The sequence below is a fragment of the Thamnophis sirtalis genome, unplaced genomic scaffold (assembly GCF_051295495.1).
Source record: "Thamnophis sirtalis isolate CommonGarterSnake01/CBP01778 unplaced genomic scaffold, rThaSir2_p1.2 scaffold_15, whole genome shotgun sequence".
Lineage (NCBI taxonomy): Eukaryota > Metazoa > Chordata > Lepidosauria > Squamata > Natricidae > Thamnophis > Thamnophis sirtalis.
The window spans coordinates 5,032,152-5,054,136 of NW_028261395.1; the positions used below are offsets into that span (position 1 = coordinate 5,032,152).

The 21,985-nt window shown below is 39.4% G+C and overlaps 1 protein-coding gene across 1 annotated transcript in view; it reads left to right on the forward strand.

The window, feature by feature from the left end:
• The window catches only part of RNLS (renalase, FAD dependent amine oxidase), a 138,298-nt gene that overhangs the window by 12,975 nt on the left and 103,338 nt on the right, over positions 1–21,985 (forward strand). Inside the window, exons 3-4 of the mRNA XM_087702182.1 lie at positions 3,054–3,196; positions 4,111–4,269. Coding sequence (XP_087558308.1) covers positions 3,054–3,196; positions 4,111–4,269 — 302 coding nt within the window. The remainder of the gene's footprint in view (positions 1–3,053; positions 3,197–4,110; positions 4,270–21,985) is intronic.

The following is a 21,985-nucleotide window of genomic DNA, read 5'->3' on the forward strand; positions in this document are numbered from 1 at the left end:
TTTCTAGCACTTGAGGGGGTCCTCCTGAGGAAAGCCAATTTATCTGACAAGGTCATTTGTATCATCCTGGCGTCTTGTCTACCACTCGGATTTATGACGCCACTTGTGCAGCATTCGCTTCCTGGTGTAGGACACTAGAAATAGTGCCCACTTCGGCATCCATACCACAGTTGCTGGACTTCTTGCAGGTAGAGTTGGATAAATGCCTGTCTATCAACACACTCGGCCAGCAATAGGCAGCACTTTCTACCATTCTTGCTAGACATTCAGCTGTTTCCTTAGGCAGCACTCTCAGGTCAGGAGTTTCCTCAAGGGGGGGGCTACATCTGTGTCCTCCTAAGATATACAGGTTCCCCACTTGGGACCTCCCACTTGTTCTGAGGGTTCTGACGAAGACACCATTTGAACCTGTACGTTCCATCAGTCTTCGTCACCTAACTCTGAAGACAGCCTTTCTTATAGCAATTACGTCAGCAAGGAGGGTGTCAGAGTTAGCTGCGCTTTCCGTCCGTGAGGACTTATGCGTTTTTCACCCCGACCGGGTCACCCTGTGGCTAGATCCGGCTTTTATGCCAAAGATTAACTTTCTGTTCCCTAGATCACAGGAAGTGGTACTTCCCAACTTCTGCCCTCACCCTCAGCATCCCAAGGAACGAACTTGGCACAAGTTAGACATTTGGAGAATGGTTCACTGCTACATCAAGAGAATAAAGGAATTCCGACACTCCGAATCCCTTCTCATCTTTTCTCAACCAGGTTCCATGAGGTGCAAAGTCTCACCGTCCACTGTCAGTCGGTGGTTGAGGGCTTATATCAAACTGGACTACCAGCACCAGGGCAAGAATGTACCGCCTAGACTCCCCGCTCATTCCACACCGAGTGTGGCCACCACAGCCCTGTGGGCAACATAAGCTTCTGTGGAAGAAATTTGCAGAGCGGCTATCTGGTCGTCTCCGACCCTGTTCATTAAGCATTACCTCATTGACTCCTACGCTGCAGCAGAGGCGTCCTTTGGGAGGAGAGTGTTGCAGACGGTAGTTGCGACTCAGTGCACCCTGGACAATCCAGTTGCCCTCCCTGGGACTTCATAGCTTGGGTATGTCCCATGCTTGGACTCTCCAAGCAATGCACAGGAGAATGATTGTTGGCTTACCTAAACAGTCGTTCTCTGGGCGCTGCGGGAGAGTCCAACCCCGCTCTGGGGTTTTCTGTTCGTCCCTCAATTATCAGGCATCTCAGACTGCTCGGAGTATGGGGCTATGGAGACGTCCAAAGAACACTTCAAGATCACAGTCCATCATAGACTACGCCTTCGTTTTTGAACTAGACCTCAATGAGGAGAGGAGGCATGGTTAAGAATTTCAACTCAGTCTTTGGGCGAATAGACTGAATTTAACCCATGCTTGGAGTCTCCCGCAGCACCCAGAGAACGATCGTTCAGGTAAGCCAACAGTCAGTCTGCACAAATATTTCAAAAGAGGGTATAAAAGAGTTGGAAGGGACCTTGGAGACCTTCTAGTCCAGTGATGTCAAACTGGATTTCTTCAAGGGCCAGATCAGCATTGTAGTTCTCCTCCATGTCGGGGAGGGGGCACGGATGCCTCCAGCCCCCTGCGCCTTATTTTCACCCTCCATGGCCTCCTGCAGCACTCTGCTGGCCATTTTCGGGCCCATTTTTCAGCCAGCAGAAGGCCATGGAGGATGAAAATGTGTGTGTGTGTGTGTGTGCACGCGCGCGCGCATGCATGTAGCCCATTGTAGCCCCCAGAAGCACCACGGGTCAGTCTTTTGATATTTCAAGGCCGCCCCATGGTCCGGATTTAAACACCCTTGAGTTTGACAACCCTCTACTCAGGCAGGAAATCCTATACCATTTCAGATAATGGTTGTCCAATCTCTTTAAAAACCTACAGTGTTGAAGCATCCACAACTTCTGAAGGCAAGTTGTCCCATTGATTAATTGTTGTAACTGTTAGGAAATTTCTCTTTAGTTCTAGGTTGTTTCTGTCCTTGATTAGTTATATAGTATATAATATTGTTTTGTTCTGGTTGAAAGTAGTAAACAGTAATCACTGCAACTCATTCACTATATGTCTTTTACAGCTGCACTACAGACCCTTGTGGACATTTTGATTCTGAGGTTTAAATGAATATCCTTCATATTCTTTCAAGGTTTCCTTCCATCTTTATTACCAAGAATCTAGAGTAGACTCTGGTATATCAGATCTTAAAACTGTGTGTAAGGTTTGAAGGTAATATCCTAAAAAATATTCTTCCAGTTAATCTTAAGCCTTGTTTTATTTGTGCAGAGAAGAACATTTCATCTTGGGTGTAATGATTATGAGTCACTCAAAATTGTTTGTATTAAAAAAGCCATTTTTCACTTTTGTTACAGAAGATCTGCTGTCTAAGTTGCTGATCTAATGCATTTGTTTAGTGGTTCTAAGGCTGTAATTTCTGTAGATAGCTTTTAAAATGGCACAGCATTTTGCTATCAAGACCTCAAAAGGAGGTGCAGTCATGACAAAAATGGGACATGACTTAATTTGAATTAAATGTGGTCATTTCATATAGTTAGCCCTGAAATGTGTAATAATTTCTTTTTTATTCACTTTGACTTGATCACTTTATTTTTGTATTCATCTGGATAACGTTTGATATCTGAATCAAACTTCAACAAATATTCTGGCTCCCATGCTGTTGTAGTTGGGGTCAGGATCTTTTTGCACGCTATTTCTCTCATCTTGTAGGATGTTGTCCAAATTGGTGTATTGAGTTTAATTAAGGGGCAATTTTGAAAGCAAATCATAATTAAAGATTTTTGGAACAATGATCCAAAACAGGGGCCTTTAAAGACTTCAATTTCCAGAATACCCCAACCAGCATGAAAGTTGGAAGTCCATCAGTCTTATAGTTGCCAAGTTTGGAGACCAATCTATAACTCTGAATTTCTATCTTAAAGAAGTGTTAAAATCATTGAAAAGTGAACCAGTTAAAACCAGTATAATCTAAAATCTGTGCAAGAGCAATCAACAGATTAACTCTCTTTTTAGCTTTTATGAAGATTTGTTGTCTCATGGAGTCCTGAAGCCATTGACTGTCCCAGTAAAAGGAATGGTGTTGAAGGAAGGAGTAGATAATTTTGTGACACCCCAAGGAATTTCATCCATTGTTAAACATTACTTAAATAAGGCAGGTGAGCTTCAGTTGTGCTGTTGATTTTTCTGTTTTTGAATAATAAAATTCACTGAAATTTTCGGGGAGGAGGGAATTGGCTTCCACCAGGACCAGTGTTAAAAAGTCAAAATGTAACAAGAGTGGTCAAAAACTCATCCCTTTTTACTACAGGTGGCACACATGTAATACATATTAAAATTAAAAAGGTAGGAATTTTGATCACAGTTGCAACTTGCATCTTGGCACTTATGGTTGCAACACACACACACACAGCTAATCTTGAGGGTGCCCTTGTTTGCATGTAGGTGTAGATGATTAAAAAGTGAAACTTCACATTCATCCTCATGTTTATATGAATGACGAAATATATTAATACAGTCAGTTTATACAATGATCTGGTACAGGTAGTCTTTGACTTAACAACAGTTCACTTAGTGACCGTTCAAAAAAAAAAGTGACATTACCATTATTCACACTTAATTACCATTGTAGCAACCTCATGGTCATGTGATTTACATTTTGATGCTTGACAACTGATTCACATTTATGACTATTGCAGAGTCCCGGAGTCATGTGATCCCCTTTTGCAACCTTCTGACAAGCAAAGTCAGTGTGGAAACCAGATTCACTTAACAGCTGTTTTACTAATTTAAGAACTGCAGTGATTCACTTAACAAATGTGGCAAGAAAAGTTGTAAGGTGGAGCAAACTCACTTAACAAATTTCTCACTTAACAATATAAATTTTGGGCTCAATTGTAGTGGTAAGTTAAGTTAAACCTTTATCGTTGTTTCAGCTCCCAGATTTTTGCCCTTTTTCTCCTGCACCATTGATCTTATTCATTTTTTTTCATTTAGCTATTTAATTTAAATTTATTAGACACCTAACTCCAAGGGGATTGTAGCATCCGTTAGCTTCTCTCTTTCTCAACAGACGCAGATGTCTTCTACAATCACCATGTTACCCAGATCTGCCTCAAAGATGGAAAATGGGAAGTGGGCACCAGTACAGGCTCTTCTGACTGCTTTGATACAGTTATTCTCACAATGCCTGTCCCACAGATTCTTCATCTTCAAGGGGATATTGCAACTAGTAAGTTTCCATGCTCACGTTTTGTTTTCTTTTAGTTCGTGGATAGCTTGCTCACAAAGACGTTGCCTTCATAATAATCCTCAGAGATACTTCGGGCGAGAGGTAATTTCCTTTGAGCACCCTGGCCAAATGAAAATTTGAATTTGAGTCTTCTCCAGTCTAATCCAGACTCTTAAGCACAATATCACCTTGAGCGTCCATCAAAAAAAATCCCCTTTTTATGACTCATTTAATGCACAGGTTTTTTCCCCCTTTTAAAAAGTCACTTTCTTCTGACCTGTATCTGACACCTCAAAAATGTGAGAATATTTGTAGTCCAAAGGTGTGCTACTTGCATAACATAAAACTCTTGATTCATTCAAGTGGTAGGATCTGGAAGCTTCATGAGTGTTTTAATTGTTTCACAATATTCTGAGGATGTTTTGTTTTATGATGAGCTAAAGCCTTGCTTGTTTCAAACTGAAAGTTGAAAAACAAGAAGGATCCTTAGCAAATCAAATGTTGAAGCAACTGAGAGATTTCAAAATAGCGACTGCAGATTGTAATTTTGGACAGTGTGCTTACATTGAATACCTTACACAGAAATATTCAATTTGAAGGAAATAGTGCCATTAGAATTTGTGGTCATCACTAAAGGCCTTCTACTATGTTTGTTTTAATCCTATTTTTGCTATTTTACTCATTTGGAGTTGCATTATTATTATTATAAGCTATGCTGTGAGTTTTTATTGAAAGGTGTTGTTGAAAGGCTTTATGTGCATCAATTTTTTACTACATCAATTTCTTAAATGTGTGATAGTCACTTTTTCTCTGTCATGCCAAAGGGTTCAGAAAAGATTTTTTTTTTCCTAACAAAAAATGATTGGACATCATCCTTTGTCATAGATAGATTATCTCAAATACCATGGAGGAAGTGGGAGAGAGGAAGCGAGAAGGAGGCAATAAATATAGAAGTCAATTTTTGGTATCAATAAAAATGTAAACTTATATTGCTGCTGTTTAGCATTTGTACTTTTGCTTTATAAAGAAGTTTAAAATCTATCCATACGGAGGGTGAGATTGTAATATTTTTTTTTAATGTTGGCTGTTTTAGGATTATTTATCTTTACTGTTTCTTTATGTTCTTAGTGCTGTTGCTGTGAGCTACCCAGAATTATAATATATAAATTTACTGGCCTTGTAAGTCTCTTAAATAAATAAGTAATATTATTGTATATCATGATGTTGGTTAACCAGCTAGTTCGTAGAACTGTTTGGTGTTTAGAGATAGATTCATCACAAAACATTGTTCATTACCTCCATTCTATGCAGCAGAAACCCTGTAGATTTTTAAATCCAGCTTTTAAATACTTGTTCTAGATAGGTAGACATTTGTGATGTTACTATGCCTTAGGGGCAATAGCAAGAGTCCCGTGTTTTGTATTTTGGCATCAGTGGTTTCCTTATTATTTCACTTAATTTTAAATTTCATTGTAAATATTGGGTGGGTGCTGTTTTTTTCTTGTATATGTCTGCAATTGAAGATGTATTTGCCAAAGGAACAAATACATGTGATAAGCTTGTAATGCTGTTCGTTAAGATGGATCCTCATATTTGGGGATATTTTCTCCTATTAAAGCAAGTTAACCCATTGAATCTAATCCAGCAGCACAGGCACTTTTAGAATTTCAATATATATTTTTTTCTTGACAGGTCCGTGTAGAATTTTCACTTGTCAAAAATGCATGTGTTGAATTCTGATGTGAATCCTTTCTCGAAATACTGATTTTCACGGTTCTTTGCGTTGTGGTCCCCCATGTGAAAAGTGTTTGGCATTTGAAGGGTTAGCATTTTGTAAACCTGGAAGCAGTTTTTATGTTGCCACTGGAAGCAATTTTACAACAGATGAGGCAATTTTGCACCTTAGTTGCAGTACTTGAATGAGACAGTGGATGGCAGCCTTCTAATAATCTTTCAAAGGGCTTAGTAAAATGTAAGCTGGCTTCAAGATATGGTCTATAAAGCGCTAGCAGTTAGATTTTTGATCTCTCCATTAGTGATTTACTGAATTTCAAAAACTTAAAAGAGGAAAGATAAACATTCTGCTGATGTTAAACTACATATTTAATTTTTGAGAAACCACCTATTAGAATAGGAATATTCAAATACAAGCACAATAAAAAAGTCCTAATTTTACATCATGTTTAGTGCATTTTGTGCTTTGTGAAGTACTGCATAGCCATGAATGCTCTTGGATGCTATGGGCTAAATTGTGAACTTTGAAAAGCCTTCTGGTTGACGTGAGGTAAAATAATTTTGAAAATTCTGCCTGGGCTGTTCAGATATATTATTATATAATGTGACATAATATGCCCTCACATATGGTATATTTTATACATAATGCGCTCTACATGGGGCTGTCCCTGAAGAGTTTTCGAAGACTACAGTTGGTTCAGAATGCAGCCGCGCGAGCGATATGGGGTGTACCTAGATACACCCATGTTACACCCATCCTCCGCGAGCTACACTGGCTCCCCATTGGTCTCCGGACGCGCTTCAAGGTGCTAGTCGTTGCTTTTAAAGCCCTACAGGGTTTAGGACCTGGCTACCTGAGAGACTGCCTCCTGCCACTTATCTCCCAACGACCAACAAGATCACACAGGTTGGGCCTCCTCCGGGTGCCGTCGACCAGACAATGCCGGCTGGCGCCCCCCCCCCCGGGGGGAGGGCCTTCTCTGTAGCTGCGCCGGCCCTATGGAACGATCTACCCGTAGAGATCCGGACCCTTACCACTCTCCCGGCCTTCTGTAAAGCCACCAAGACCTGACTGTTCCGGCAGGCCTGGGGCTGTTGATCGATATCCAGCCCCACTTAGATGGAATGGATGATGTGGAATTTTAATAATTGTATCTTTTATTTTAAATTTTTAATATGTTTCTTTTGTCTTCCCTGTGAGCCGCCCAGAGTCCCAAGGGAGTGGGCGGCATATAAATTTTATTAAACTAAACTAATTTTTGTTAAACTAATAATTTGGTTGAAGAAGTTCAGAAAAAACGGATTCGTTCTTTTCCTTCTAATCCCAATACTTAGTTTCAGCCTTACAATTTCTCTGAAATGGAGTATACTAGTAGAGCAAATGGCATTGCTGTATATCTTTTTTCTAATGTTGGAAAAGTTGAGAAAGGGAGTATAATTTGCCTTCTCTATGTGGGCTCTACATGGGGCTGCCCTTGAAGAATGTTCGAAGACTTCAGTTAGTCCAGAACGCAGCCGCGCGAGCGATTGTGGGTGCACCCAGGTACACCCACGTCACACCTATTACGTCCCATAGACCGATTAGATCTCACAGGTTAGGTCTCCTCCAGATTCCATCTGCCAGCCAGTGTCGGTTGGTGACTCCCCGGGGGAGAGCCTTCTCTGTTGCAGCTCCAGCCCTTTGGAACGACCTCCCCGTGGAGATCTGGACCCTTACTACCCTCCCAGCACCAAGAAAAGGATAATTTTAAAGTGTTGTTTTGTTTATTTATCCCCTTCCCTTGTTTATTGTAAGCCGCCCGGAGTCCTTCGGGAGTGGGCAGCATACAAGACCAATAAACTCAAACTCAACTCCTAATGTTATGTTCTCAGCCTTTCTAGCTGTATTCATTGAATTTCACTTTGCTTAACATTTTCATATCAGGTCAAATCAGTCTTTTAGTCATGGTGATTTAAATCAGCTATAGTAACCTAGTCTATATATAACACTGAATTTCAGTGGAAAAATTCATAGTCATTCATGAATAGGGAGGCTTGTAAATTCATCATCATCTTCATTATTGATTTGTGAATGAAACTCAAATTTCTAAAAAAATACCCAACCAGTCAGCTATGTAATTATTTTTCCTTGGTACTGTGTTGTCCCTTGAAAATAATAATAATAATAACAACAACAACAACACACCTGACATAACAATAGTTGAAAAGAAAAAAGTAGGTTCATTGACATTGCAATACCTGGAGATGCACGAATTGAAGATAAACAGCAAGAAAAAAATCACAAAGTACTGGGACTTGCAAATTGAAGTTGAGTGACTGTGGAAAAAGAAATTGTGTGTTGTCCCGATTGTAATCGGAGCCCTTGGAGCAATACCTAAAGGGCTACCTCGCTATTTGGAAATTTTAAATTTATCAGACTTGAACATTCTGATTCTACAAAAAACCACCCTACTTGGAACAGCTTACATCCTCAGACGTTACCTTAACAGTTCCTAGGTCCTTGGTTAGGACTCGAGCTGTTGAGCTACCAACCAGCCCCAAAGCCTGTGAATCTCACCAAAGATTAAAATAATAATAATTATTATTATTATACAATCGTATCACAGCGGCCAGTTGTTTCGCCGGATTTGGCATTGGTTACTAGTCGGGCCCCACCCAGGGGCCTAGGACGTCATAACGTATTTTCGTAATATGCGTGCAGATCCAAGCAGTGTAGCTTTTTGCATTTGACTGATGGTGATTTTGTCAATTTTTAACTGTTTTAAATGTAATTCCAGTGCTTTTGGAATAGCACCTAGTGTGCCAATTTCCACTGGAATTACCACTGCTGGTTTGTGCCATAGTCGTTGGATTTTGATTTTTAAGTCCTGGTATTTTGCGATTTTTTCATGTTCCTTCTCGGCGACCCTGCTATCACCTGGTATTGCGATGTCTATTATTGTGACCTTATTTTTCTCAACCAGTGTGATGTCTGGTGTATTATGCGCCAGTATTTTATTGGTTTATATACGGAAATCCCACAAGATCTTGACCATCTGATTTTCAGTGACTTTTTCAGGCTGATGTTCCCACCAGTTTGTTGCTGTTTTAATATTATAATTTTTGCACAAATTCCAATGGATCATTTGTGCTACTGAATTTATTATTATTATTATTAATAATAATACTCACTTGCCTAATAATTGTACATACAGTGTAGATATTTGGACTAGAAGATCTCCAAGGTCCCTTCCAATTCTGCTATTGTATTGTATTGTACTTAACCCAAAAAATATTTTTACCTTTCAACAATCATAATTCTTTTTAAAAAAATCTGGCAAACATACTTATTTCTTTTTGGAAGACTGCAGTGGGACTAGACAATTTGGAATGCGGGAGCAGAATTTGAGTTCTCTCATTGTACCTTCCAGTATTTACTTGCTTTGTGTTAATGAACTATTACACAGTGTGATCATTCTCATTTGTTCTCAAATGCCTCGTGGGATGATTCCCTGTAGCTTTGTTCCATACTGTAAGACAATGCAATCGTTCCATAGCACAAACGTTGCTTGTAAGATCTTCAGTCAATTATCTTTCATTCTCGCTGAATGTGTGGTTTGAAATAAAGTAGAATAGTCAGACTGTCTTCTTACTGAGTGAAAGGGCGTATGTCGAGATTGGATAACGACAGAAATAAGCATGAAATTCTGTTTTATGGTGGATTATTACATTTATCGGAATCCCTCATGTAATAATGTTTTATGATGGATTGGGGTAAAAATAACACCTATATAGTAACTCTTCTTGAACCATTTGGGTACCAACACTTCTTTATACAGATAGTCCTCAACTTAAGACCACAAATTGAATCCAGAATTTATATTGCTAAATGAAACAATTGTTCAGTGAATTTTACCCCATTTTTCCGACCTTTCTTGCCACAGTTGTTAAGTGAATCACTGCAACTGCTAAGTTAGTAATACAGTTGTTGTTAAGTGAATCTGGTTTTTCCATTGACTTTGATTGTTAGAAGGTCACAACATCATCCCAGGACACTGCAACTGGCATAAATAATATGAACCAGTTGCCAAGCATCTAAATTTTGATCATATGACCATGAGGATGCTGCAACGGTTGTAAGTGTGAAAAATGGCCAAGACTTTTTTCAATGATGTAACTTTGAACAATCGCTAAATGAACTGCTGTAATTCAAGGACTACCTATACTTATATTACTTGGGGGGGGGGAAACATTTGTCCTATAACTAAGTGAAAATAACACTCTTCAAACATTTTTTGTGCTATCTTAACTGCTAGTGTGCAGTAATACCATTCGATTATTTCTTTTGAGCAGGTATACTTCGCCTGATGGCTATGGGTTGTGTAGAGGGTTTCTAATTCTTATATTCTCATCAAGAGTTGGTAGAGGCAGAAAGATCAATGAAATCTATCGTGACCCGTCAAAAGCGCGAACGTCATAAGCGCGCCGACAACACCGCGGCGCTAAAACCACGATTTCAAAAGCGCGCCGACAACAGCGTGCCGACAGAAGCGCGATTTCATTTAAGGTAAGATTTACAGTTAGGGTTAGGGTTAGGGTTAGGGTTAGGTTTAGGATTAGGTTGAGGGTTACATTACAGCGCGCTTCTGTCGGCGCGCTTCTGTCGGCGCGCTTTAGGGCTAATTAGTCGCTCATTCATCGCGCGGTTTTGTCACCGCGCTTTAGACACCGCGGTTTAGTCAGGCGCGCTTTTGTTGTGCTCGCATTTGTGGTGGAACCGAAATCTATATGAACCAGAAGTGCAGAAAGGTGATCTAGATCTTACCATCTGCTTTGTGTGAAAATGATGTTACAAACCAAGGGGGCGTAGTTATGAGAAGTTCTGAAAGAACCATGATATATAAATGATCTGGTGAGGAGGAGAAGGAGGAGATTAGCTCTTAACTGTTACTCTGATATTTATGATAGACTAGAAGATAAGGAGAGGTTATCTTAGATATGCCACCTAGCTTTATTAGCTTTTATTAGCTCTGAGGCGCAGACTACTGATTCCACTAAAGAATTGGTAAGCTATAATGAAGGAAAAATCAAGTTTTAAGCCAGAGGACTGCTAATTTTTCAGGGCCACAGAAAATACTATGGCCAGTCTCAAAATGGCTCTTTTGGTAGACAAGGACAGTTTCAAAAGAGTCATGTACCATCTGGTCCTTTTACTCATTTCTTCCAAGTAAAACATCGGACTTCCATTTCTGTATTCTAGAACAGTGTTTCCCAACCTTGGCAACTTGAAGATGTCCGGACTTCAACTCCCAGAATTCCCCAGCCAGCATTTGCTGGCTGGGGAATTCTGGGAGTTGAAGTCCAGACATCTTCAAGTTGCCAAAGGTTGGGAAACACTGTTCTAGAACACCTCTGTAGTACGCGTGGAAAACAAAAAAGGATGAACAAAGCTGGCATTTTGTCTTATAAAGTACAAATTTCCTTTTATTATTATTATTTTTTAAAAAATTAAAGGATTATTCAAAAAAATCAGCTGTGACAAGCGCCAAGAGAAATGCTTTTTTGGTACTCATGGATGCTATGTTAGATTCCAAGGCTAGGCATATGGAAATCCAATTTTTAGAAGCCGTGAAGGTCCCTGAATGCGTTTCTAAGGGATGTGAACTGTTCACCCTGCCTATCTCACAATTTGAATCAATGGGGGTGCAGTGAATACTGACATGATTTCCTACAAGGAAGGAATGAGTGAAAGTGTACTTAATAGTACTATTACATCTTCATAAAACTGGAGTCATGCGGTCTGATGGCCTCTATCTTCACCCATAGGAGAGTCAAGCCGAGTTGCATTCTGACCTTCTTACTATTTGAGCTTTTACTTCAGTGACATTGTACAATCTTCACCAAAGGGCCTGCTGCCAATTACCTCCACTAGACCGATTAGATCCCACAGATTAGGCCTCCTCCGAATTCCATCCGCTGGCCAGTGTCGACTGGCGACTACCCGGAGGAGAGCCTTCTCTGTGGCTGCTCCGACCCTCTGGAATGAACTCCCCGTGGGGATTCGAACCCTCCCCACCCTTCAGGCCTTCCGCAAAGCCCTTAAAATCTGGCTGTTCAGACAGGCCTGGGGCTAAAGAACTGTTGCCCCCGTCTCGAATTGGTATGACTGTTGTGTATTTTAAATTATGTATTGTTTTTGTGTCGTTTTAATTTTCTGTTTGTATCCCCCTTCCCTGGTTGAGTTGTGAGCCGCCCTGAGTCCCCTTCGGGGGGAAAAGGGCAGCATATAAATAAAATCAACATTCAACATTCAACATTATTTCTAGTTGACACTGGACCGCAAACACAATTCCCCTTTTCTTGTGTGCAGGTGATGCGGCCATGTTATCAGTTTCTCAACTCGGCTTGCAAAACAATCTTCACACGCTTGACCAGCATATTTTCAAATAGGAAATTAATTATTGTAAAACAAAGGTGGCAGTATTTTCCAATTGTTATGAATAGCAGCCCACGTAACAATAAAAAGAACAGCCAAGATGAGGAGGTCAAGCCCTTCCAATATCTAGCCATCTTATTTTAGATTATGAAAAGACCTAATCGGCAACTTCTCCATTCAGAGAATCTGCAAGCTTCAAGCGTTATGTCTGTCCTGGTAGTGCATAAATTATTTAAAGTGTAAATTCTAAGCTTCCTTGTTATTGATGCTTAGCTCTACACTTATAAAGATAACGTGCCCATTACAAGTAGTCCTTGGCTTTATGACCACAACTGGGATCAGAGTTTGGTCATTATAGTGAGTCATCGTGTGACCAGACCCAATTTTACAATTTTCTGTAGTTATTAAGCAAACATGATCATTAAGTGAATCACATAGGGAAGGAAGGAGGGAACGTAGCAGAGAAGGAAGGGGGGAAGGAAGAGGAAAAGGAAGGAGAGAAGGAGAAAAGAAAGGAGGGAAGGAAGGAGGGAAGGAGAGAAGGGGGGAAGGAGGGAGGGAAGGAAGGGGAGTAGGAGAGAAGAAACGAGGGAAGGAAAGAGGGAGGGAGGGAAGAAGAAGAAGTAGGACCGTTGTAAGATAAGATGGATCTATGGGATGTTAAAAAAGCAATCTTCAAGTATATTGTCAACAGTAGGGAAAAATTGTTATAAATACATATTATTAATAACAGTTATGAGATTATATCATTGTGAATGTATATATGAAATTGATAAAATAAAAAAACTTAATAATTAAAAAAAAAACACATAGTCATTAAGCAGTGACTACATATATATTTGGGGCCTGAAGAAAATAAGAATTTTATTCTTCTGAGTCACAATATATGGTTCCGTCAAGTAGCATTTGTAAGTACAGAGATCTTGCTGAGGCATGTAATTGAATATTGAATATCAACCATTGAATTGAATGTGCCACATTTTCTCTATCTGATGCTCCACATGCATGTTCTCTCAAGATACTTCCCTTGATGGAATCGTACATATTTAATCATAGGATCCAGCTGCTCAAATCTTGCTCGGACTGTCCTATGATATTTAGTCAAACCCATTATCAAGTATTTTTATGTTTGCACGGTCATTTTAGCCAGCCATTCCCATGACCTGATATTTGCAAGTGATCTCAGTTATCAGTTTGGGCATTGTGTTAAATAATGTATTTGTACAAGTCAGTGGTGGGTTTCAAAAATTTTTCGAACCTACTCTGTGGGTGTGGCCTCCTTTGTGGGAGTAGCTTGCCGGCCATGTGTTTTCTTTCTTTCTCTCTCTCTCTCTCTCCCCCCTCTCTTTCTCCTTCCTTTTGTCTCTCTGTCCCTTTTTCTTTTTTTCTTTCATTTCTCTCTCACTTTTTCTTTCTTTTTTTTCTTTCTTTATTTCTTCCTTTCTTTCTCTTTCTCTCTCTGTTGAGTCTCTCTCTCTCTCTCTCTCTCTCTCTCTGTGTGTGTGTGTGTGTGTGTGTGTGTGTGTGTGTGTGTGTGTGTGTGTGTGTCAGTGGTGGGTTTCAAAAATTTGACGAACCGGTTCTACCGAACTGGTGCGAACTGGTAGGAACCCACCTCTGGTACAAGTTACATGCTTTACATTACAACTTTACAGTTTTCAAGAGACAGTAAAAACAGGCTTTTCAAGTTTCTTACAGCTTTAACTACCCTACTGAATCACAAATGATTTCAGGCCTAATACAATATGGGTTCTCTCTTGTCAAGAACAATAGTGTGCATTTAATACAAGAGGTCCTTAATCCAAATTTATTGGATTGGGATTATGCCAAGTCGGAAACTGAAAATTGGTTGGTTGGTTGATCCCTTGTTTTCATCAAGTAGTGGAGTTTGCAGTTCAGAGTCTGTACTACATTTGCCTTTGATTCAAACAGGTTCTTTCTATATTGTCTCAAAGGACGGCTGAGCAAGCAAAAAGTACGTTTGTTTCGGTTAACTCGTAGGAGTCTAGAGATTTGCATAACTAAAGAGCTGTTCTGGAAATGATTAAATTCATCTTTTAATGTGAAACTGATTCTGACTTTCAGATGTGAACACAGTTTTTTTTTAAAAAAAGAAAATATGTATGCCTCGAGTGATACAATGTCAAACATAAAAGCTATTTCAATATCCAGAAACTAAACGCAGTCATCTGAGTAAATGTTGGTAAACCAAGGCATTGCCAGTTCTGATAAGTACTTTGTGTATTGTCTGTAAACTGACATCTCTTAAATGTCACAATTATTTCACTTACGTTTGTTTCTCTTCCACACTTTCTACAACCTTTTAAAATATTTGTCTGCTTACTTTGCATAATTTGACTTGATTCTAGGTTTCTAGTAGCAGAAGGTATCACTTTAAAGAGCTAAATATAGTTTTGAGGAAGTTGGTCTGGAACAAGCCGTTTACAAGCCCTCACAAGCTAACGTCTAGGATAAGCTTCCTAAATCTGGCAGCTTCCAGGTGGATTGAACAAGAATTCTCACTAAGGGTGGTGAGAATTGAAATCCAACACATTTGCAAGGCATTAGGTTGAGAAAGCCATGTAGTAAATTCAAGATATTTTTTCTACTGCATTCATACATTTGTTTTGTCGTCTTTCAATTATACAGTGAAGGCTCCGAGAGAGCATTTTTAGTAGCACTGAATATTTTTTTACAGCAAACTGCAATTGTAGATGAAAGTTGCATTTTAGTACAACTATGGGAGGGTCATCTTATAACTCTGAAATTGAGCTGAAATTGAGGGGTCAGGTGTATCTATGGAAGTCTCCCCTAGTGTTTGTTCCTGCAGCAATAGCTTTGCAAAGGAGACTAGAGTGATTGAAATTACCTAATCTAAATAGAGGACCAGTTCCTGAATTTCTCTGGTTTCTGAATTTTATTACAAGATGAAAAGTTTCTGTCATGCCTTTTTTGTATATTTGTATTATCTTTATTTGGCTTCGTTAGTTTTTTTTTTTTTTTTTTATTTCAAAGGCAGGGGAAGGAAAAAACCAAAAGCAGGTTCATTTTGATGGGGATTTTATCCATCTCCTGTCTCAATACCTTCCTGTAAATGCCATAGCAATCTGTTGCTAAAGCCATAGAAACTGTACATATCTTGCGAGAAACTGGAATGAGAATAAAAGAATAGAATAGAATAATTCTCAGTGGTGGTCTGACTCTTTGGGTATCCATATATGATTCTGCTGCCTGCTTTCACATGTCATGATTCGTCCTGCTTTTTTATGTAGTGCGGATCTTTAAATTAGAGATATATTAAAAACTGACTGTCATTTCATATAAAGTGCCAGGTTATAGATGTAAATATTTCTGGTATGAGAGATTGTGGAGAAACTGGAAAAGGGATGGAAGGAAGAATAGGTATAAAAGAGTTGAGTTGAAAGGCATGTTAGTGGGCATCGTATTTTCTCAATACAGGTAGTCCTCGACTTACAACTGTTCACTTAATGACCGTTCAAATTTACAGCAGCACTGAAAAAAGTGACTTATGACCAGTTTTCACACTTACAACCATTGCACCATCCCTGTGGTCATGTGATCAAATATGGCAATGGACTCACATTTATGATGGTTGTGGTTTCCTGGCGTCACGTGATACCCTTTTGTGACTTACTGACAAGCAAAGTCAGTGGGGAAGCCAGATTCACTTAACAACAGTTTGTCTAATTTAACAACTACTATGATTCACGGACTAATTCTAGTAAGAAAGGTCTCAAATGAGGCAAACTCACTTAACAAATGTTCTACTTAGCAACAGAAATTTGGAGCTCAATTATGATAATAAATCGAGGACTACCTGTATAGAGGTAGGCCAGGTGATAAGAAACCTGAGAGAAAGCATTCCAAAATGTAGAAGAACATTCCACCTTAATTCGTTCCTTACCCAGGGAAAAGATAATTGTACGATTTCCAAGATTTTGTATTTAACCCAAATTAGCATTACTAAAATCTCTCTCCTTTTTGCTTTCTTCTTCTTGTCCAGCTAAATGGTCTTCACAAAAAGCCATCCAAAGGCAATAGCAATAGCAATAGCAGTTAGACTTATATACCGCTTCATAGGGCTTTCAGCCCCCTCTAAGCGGTTTACAGAGTCAGCATATCGCCCCCCACAGTCTGGGTCCTCATTTCACCCACCTCGGAAGGATGGAAGGCTGAGTCAACCTTGAGCCGGTGAGATTAGAACCGCTGAACTGCAGATAGCAGTCAGCTGAAGTGGTCTGCGGTACTGCACCCTAACCACTGTGCCACCTCGGCTCCTCTCTGCAGTGGAGCTATAGCAATAGCAGTTAGACTTATATACCGCTTCATAGGGCTTTCAGCCCTCTCTAAGCAGTTTACAGAGTCAGCATATCGCCCCCCACAGTCTAGGTCCTCATTTCACCCACCTCGGAAGGATGGAAGGCTGAGTCAACCTTGAGCCGGTGAGATTAGAACCGCCGAACTGCAGATAGCAGTCAGCTGAAGTGGCCTGCGGTACTGCACCCCTAACCACTGCGCCACCTCGGCTCTCGGCATTCTAAGCATTTATTTTTGGGGATCTTCAGACAAAGCAGAAAGCTGACGTTTGCGCCATCCTATTCTCCCTTTTAAGTAAAACATATTTCCTTTCAGATACCGGGGGGAAATACAGGCTTGAAATATGCATGTGCATTTGTGAGAGCATAAAGATTGTCCTTAAAATTCTGCTTAATTATCAGTGAGGTCAGGAAGTCTGATCAAGAAGCCTGCTTGACTTGCATTAATAAAAGCACATGTAACTGTTTTCCGTCTTTTTTGAATTCTGAACTTGAACATAAAGCAATGGATTTTATTTCTGTCTGTGCTGCAGGAAAATATTATTTATTATCCTGAATTGTTTTCTTTAATGCAAAAAGCTATTATTATTTGGCAAAGTGATTACATAATGTATCCTTTTCCCTAGCAGCAAGCTTATTTGATCCCTCGGAAAACATATTTGCGTTAAGCAAAATCTATCAGCTTAGAACTATTAAAGTTGGACCATCTTAGGTTATAATGTACTGCATAATTAATATTAGCAAGCCAGACACCATATGCTGTCTGGTAGGCACCATATAAAGTTGGTAGAAAAATTATTCAAGTGCTTAGCATTGTTAATTAATTTTATCTGAATAACTTATGCAATTCACATGATTGGGGTTTCATTTCCATAAATCTATTCTCTTTGGGACGCCGTGTGTCATAAAATAAAAGGAAGGAAATGTTTTCACAACATAAGCTGTATTTTAATTTCATTTTATTTTCATGTACAAATGTTAGAAATGAATAATCAGGAGACCTTTCACGGCTGGTCTATTAATGCATCAAATAGTTTGCCATTCTCAAATCTTGATCCTTAAAATAAATAAAAAAACTACAAGCATACACACTTTCAGATGTCAGGCAGCATCATATAGTGTAGCAATTGCAACAACATTGAAATATGTCAATAGAAATAATTGTAAAATAGTCTCATCTCTTAAATCTGTAAAAAATGATGAACATGTACATGAAATATTTTTTTGGCATAAAAATATTAAATGAAGTTATTGCAGGTTTTCAGGATCTTCCAGGTTTGTACCAGTAATAATTTTCTAAACTAATTGGTTTTCTATGTAAACGGCCAAGCCTAGGTCTAAAAGAAATAATTTAAAAGTTGTAGATGGATTTCATAGTTGTTGCACTATACAAGATTCTATATTACATTGAACATAATGGTGCAGTCCTGTGCATAATGTACATTCAAAGAGATTTACTTCCAAGCAAGCAGATTTAGCCTATGGTGAAGGACTAAGAATGGATTTAGCAGTGCTTAGTTTTAAATTTCTAGATAATTTTTGCACACAAAGTGCTTTTTAATTATGCTTTACAAATTAGAGATATGGAAAACTGGGTGTGTGGCAAATTCATAATTCCATCAGTTTCAAGCTGAAAAAATTTCTACAATGGTGAGAACAACCTATTTCAAATGTGAAAACTAATGTTGAAAAAATTCAAAGGCTTTGCACCAAAGCCTATTTATATATGCACATACACACACACACACACAGCCTCCCACAAAAATATGAAAAGCGAAATATCAAGAAATACATTCATATCTAAAGAAGAGAAGCTGGGAAAGGAGTAATTGCATTTTAAAAGACTTACGAAAATGAGGCATCTGTAAAATTACATCAATTACATGCCTGTCTCTCTACATGAAAAAGTCATTGCAGAACGTCTTAGAAAAATAAATATTATTTGTATCTGGATGTATTGTTTAAAAAAAGGATGGACGGACTTTTTTCCTCAACAGCTTAATTGTATTTTTAAAAAACAAAGCCATCTTTTTCTTTACATTACACAGGTCTGCGACTAAAAAGCTTTTTGATTATTTTCATCTAATTTCCATGTATTTTGGTGTGCTGAAAACAAATAAAATATTGAAAAAACTCCTAGGCGTCATGATTTGCCACAACATGCAAAATTGTCTTCAACTTTATTAAAAAAAAATTTTTTGGTATTTTTTTTTTATATTATGGGTTTTTAACCAAATTTAAAGTCCAAATTACTATTAATTACTTCATATAAGTGCATTTAAGATATAAAATGCCAAAAAAAACCTTAAAGGGTTTGTCCGAGTTATGTAAAAAAAAATAGAGCACTATGAATCTGATAGTCAGCAATATATACATAAGCTAAGCAAGTTTTAAGTCTGTGCTTCTAATGGTAGAAGGGGTTAATCTTTCCTGAAGAATCAAGTGGGAGGGAGACACAGGGCAGATAGCATCTCCGGTCAGTGCAGGGGGCGTGGCCAGCACTGTGACATCTCGTGTACAGACACAGCTGCTCTCTCCTGCATGCCACACTTGTGCACGAATCATCATCAGCTTCTTGGTTCTAGGCTGTTCACACTTTTTCATCGCAATTCATGTTAGCTCGTCATTCTCAACCGTTATGTTATGGCTCCACGAAAGAGTATTAATTCGCCAGACAGTTTCTATTTCATCTGTGGTGAATATACAGTGTTGAAGCAACAGCAGAATATTACAGACTTTGTGAAAAAAGTATACTTTGCATACTTTGGACTAAAAATTGGAGATCAAGATAAAGTTTGGGCGCCTCATAAAGTGTGCAAACGGTGTGTTGAGGAATTTCTCTCTAGAAATAAGTGACATATAAAATCCTTCCTGCTTGAGCTTTTAAGTTTCAGCAAATGTCTGTCATTTGATAATATCCAAGATGAGCTTTCAAAAGGGAATCTTTTATTCACAGTACTGAAAATAAGAAAGAGCCAACTTCTCATTTAATCTTTTTAGTTTGATGCTTAAAAAGTACCTCTGCAGCTGAGCTTTGGATGGCAAAAGTTATGCTATTTTAAAATACTATTTGAGTATCATTGTTGCTTCTTGTGCACTTTATAGTGTTTTGATATTTAGAGAACTTTTATTTCCTATAGTGCTCTTCGTATTTATACTAAACATGCACGATATATTGGCTTATTGTGGAGAGAAGGAAGCTATTTGCTAGCTGTTTAGATTTGTCAGCCACCTTCTAAATCAGTTTTTAATAGTAAACTGGGACAGAAATCAATTCAATACATACTATCCAAATTGAAACTGGATTGAACAGGCTTTAAGTGTAAGGCTAAAATCTGAAAAAGGGAAGAGCCAGTTTTTTATTCGGGCGTCTTATGAAATCTTGTACGTATAGATGTCTTGCTGATTATGCTGTTATGTAATGCAACTAAACCCTACCTTAGCATGACTAGAAAAGGATTGCTGTCTTCTACTTCAATTTGCAGGAGTCAGGAAAAATCAAATTAAGATTCTATTTCAGCTATTCGTCTCTACTTAAAATAAATAAACAATAACTTATTAAAGGTGTATGCCGCCTGATTCTGGGCAACTCACAACAATCAGAACAAACAAATTACAGTAAAACCAATGAAAGAAAAGAGATTAAAGATAGGAAGAAAAACAGCCTGGATGGTGTGAAGCAAGGGATCTCTCTCTCTCTCTCTCTCTGTCTCCCTAACGAAAGGCGCCTGGCAAAAGACCCGGGTCTTCACAATTCTTCTAAAACCAGCAAATTGGGGGCCATGTGTATCTTGGTGGGGGATGGACTTCATTCCAAAGAGTTTTTAATTTGGTTTGTTTGATTGTTTGTTCAGTCTAAGAATTTAGCAAAATAATCCAGATTTGGGTTGGTTTTTAGCAATCCACTAGAGTTTCATTTAAAGCCAATAGAAAAAAGGAAGAGGAGAGGTATATTGCAGAATCAGCCAAGGAATTTCATCAGGAAGGATCTAGGACAGTGATGTGGAACCTATGGCATGCATGCCACAGGTGGCTTGTGGAGCCATATTTGCTGGCACAGGAGCCGTTAGCTCGAGAACGTATGTGTGCGCCGGCCAGCTGATATTTGGCTTTCTAGTGGATTGGAGGAAGCTGTTTTTGCCCTCCCCAGGCTTCAGAAAAGCCTCCGGAGCCTGGGGAGAGTGAAAAAGAAGCCCAGCACGCCAACCCATTGGGCCTGTTTTTCGCCCTTCCAAGGTTTCTGAGGCTTTCCTGAAGCCTGGTGAGGGCGAAAAACAGGCCCAATGGGCCATTTGGGCCTGTTTTTTTTTTTTCCCGGAGCCCCTCCGGAATCCTGAAATGGCTCATTTCAAAACTTTCGGTTGGGCCCGTTTTTCTCCCTCCATAAGTTTCAGGAAAACCTCCGGAGCCTGGAGGGGGTGAAAAATGGGTCAACCAGAAGTTCGGAAATGAGAGAGCCGAGGTGGCGCAGTGGTTAGGGTGCAGTACTGCAGGCCACTTCAGCTGACTGTTATCTGCAGTTCAGCGGTTCTAATCACACTGGCTCAAGGTTGACTCAGCCTTCCATCCTTCCGAGGTGGGTAAAATGAGGACCCGGATTGTTGTTGGGGGCAATATGCTGACTCTGTAAACCGCTTAGAGAGGGCTGAAAGCCCTATGAAGCGGTATATAAGTCTAACTGCTATTGCTATTGCTGTGATCCATTTCTGGGGGGCTGGGGGAGGCTCTTTTTTCCCTCCCCGGGCTTCAGGAAAGCCCCTGGAGCCTGGGGAGGGTGAAAACTCTCCTCCCCACACGCGGGGGTGTCATATGTGCGGGGTGGGGGTCGCATGTGCAGGTGGGCAGGGCGCATTGAATTGTGGGTGTGAACACATGCACGCATGCGATAGCGCACAATTTTGGCACTTCTTTACAAAAAGGTTTGCCATCACTGACCTAGGAGGAAAGATTTTCTGCTATGGCCCCCTCCCTGTGTAACATCAGTTCCAGTTAGGAGAGGCTTCCCTGCTCCTGTTGGCCTTCTGGAAGGACCCTAAAATATGGCATTGTCAACTAGATTGAGGATTCCAGGATAGAGTGCAACCTGCCAAATAACTGTGTGATAAGTTCATTGAAAGCATTCTTTCATATATTTTTCTTCCATTTTGTCTTTGATTTTTAATCTTGCTTTTATCTTTTAATTTAAATTTAAAAGTTAAATGTAATGGTTGATGTATTTTGTTTTATTATG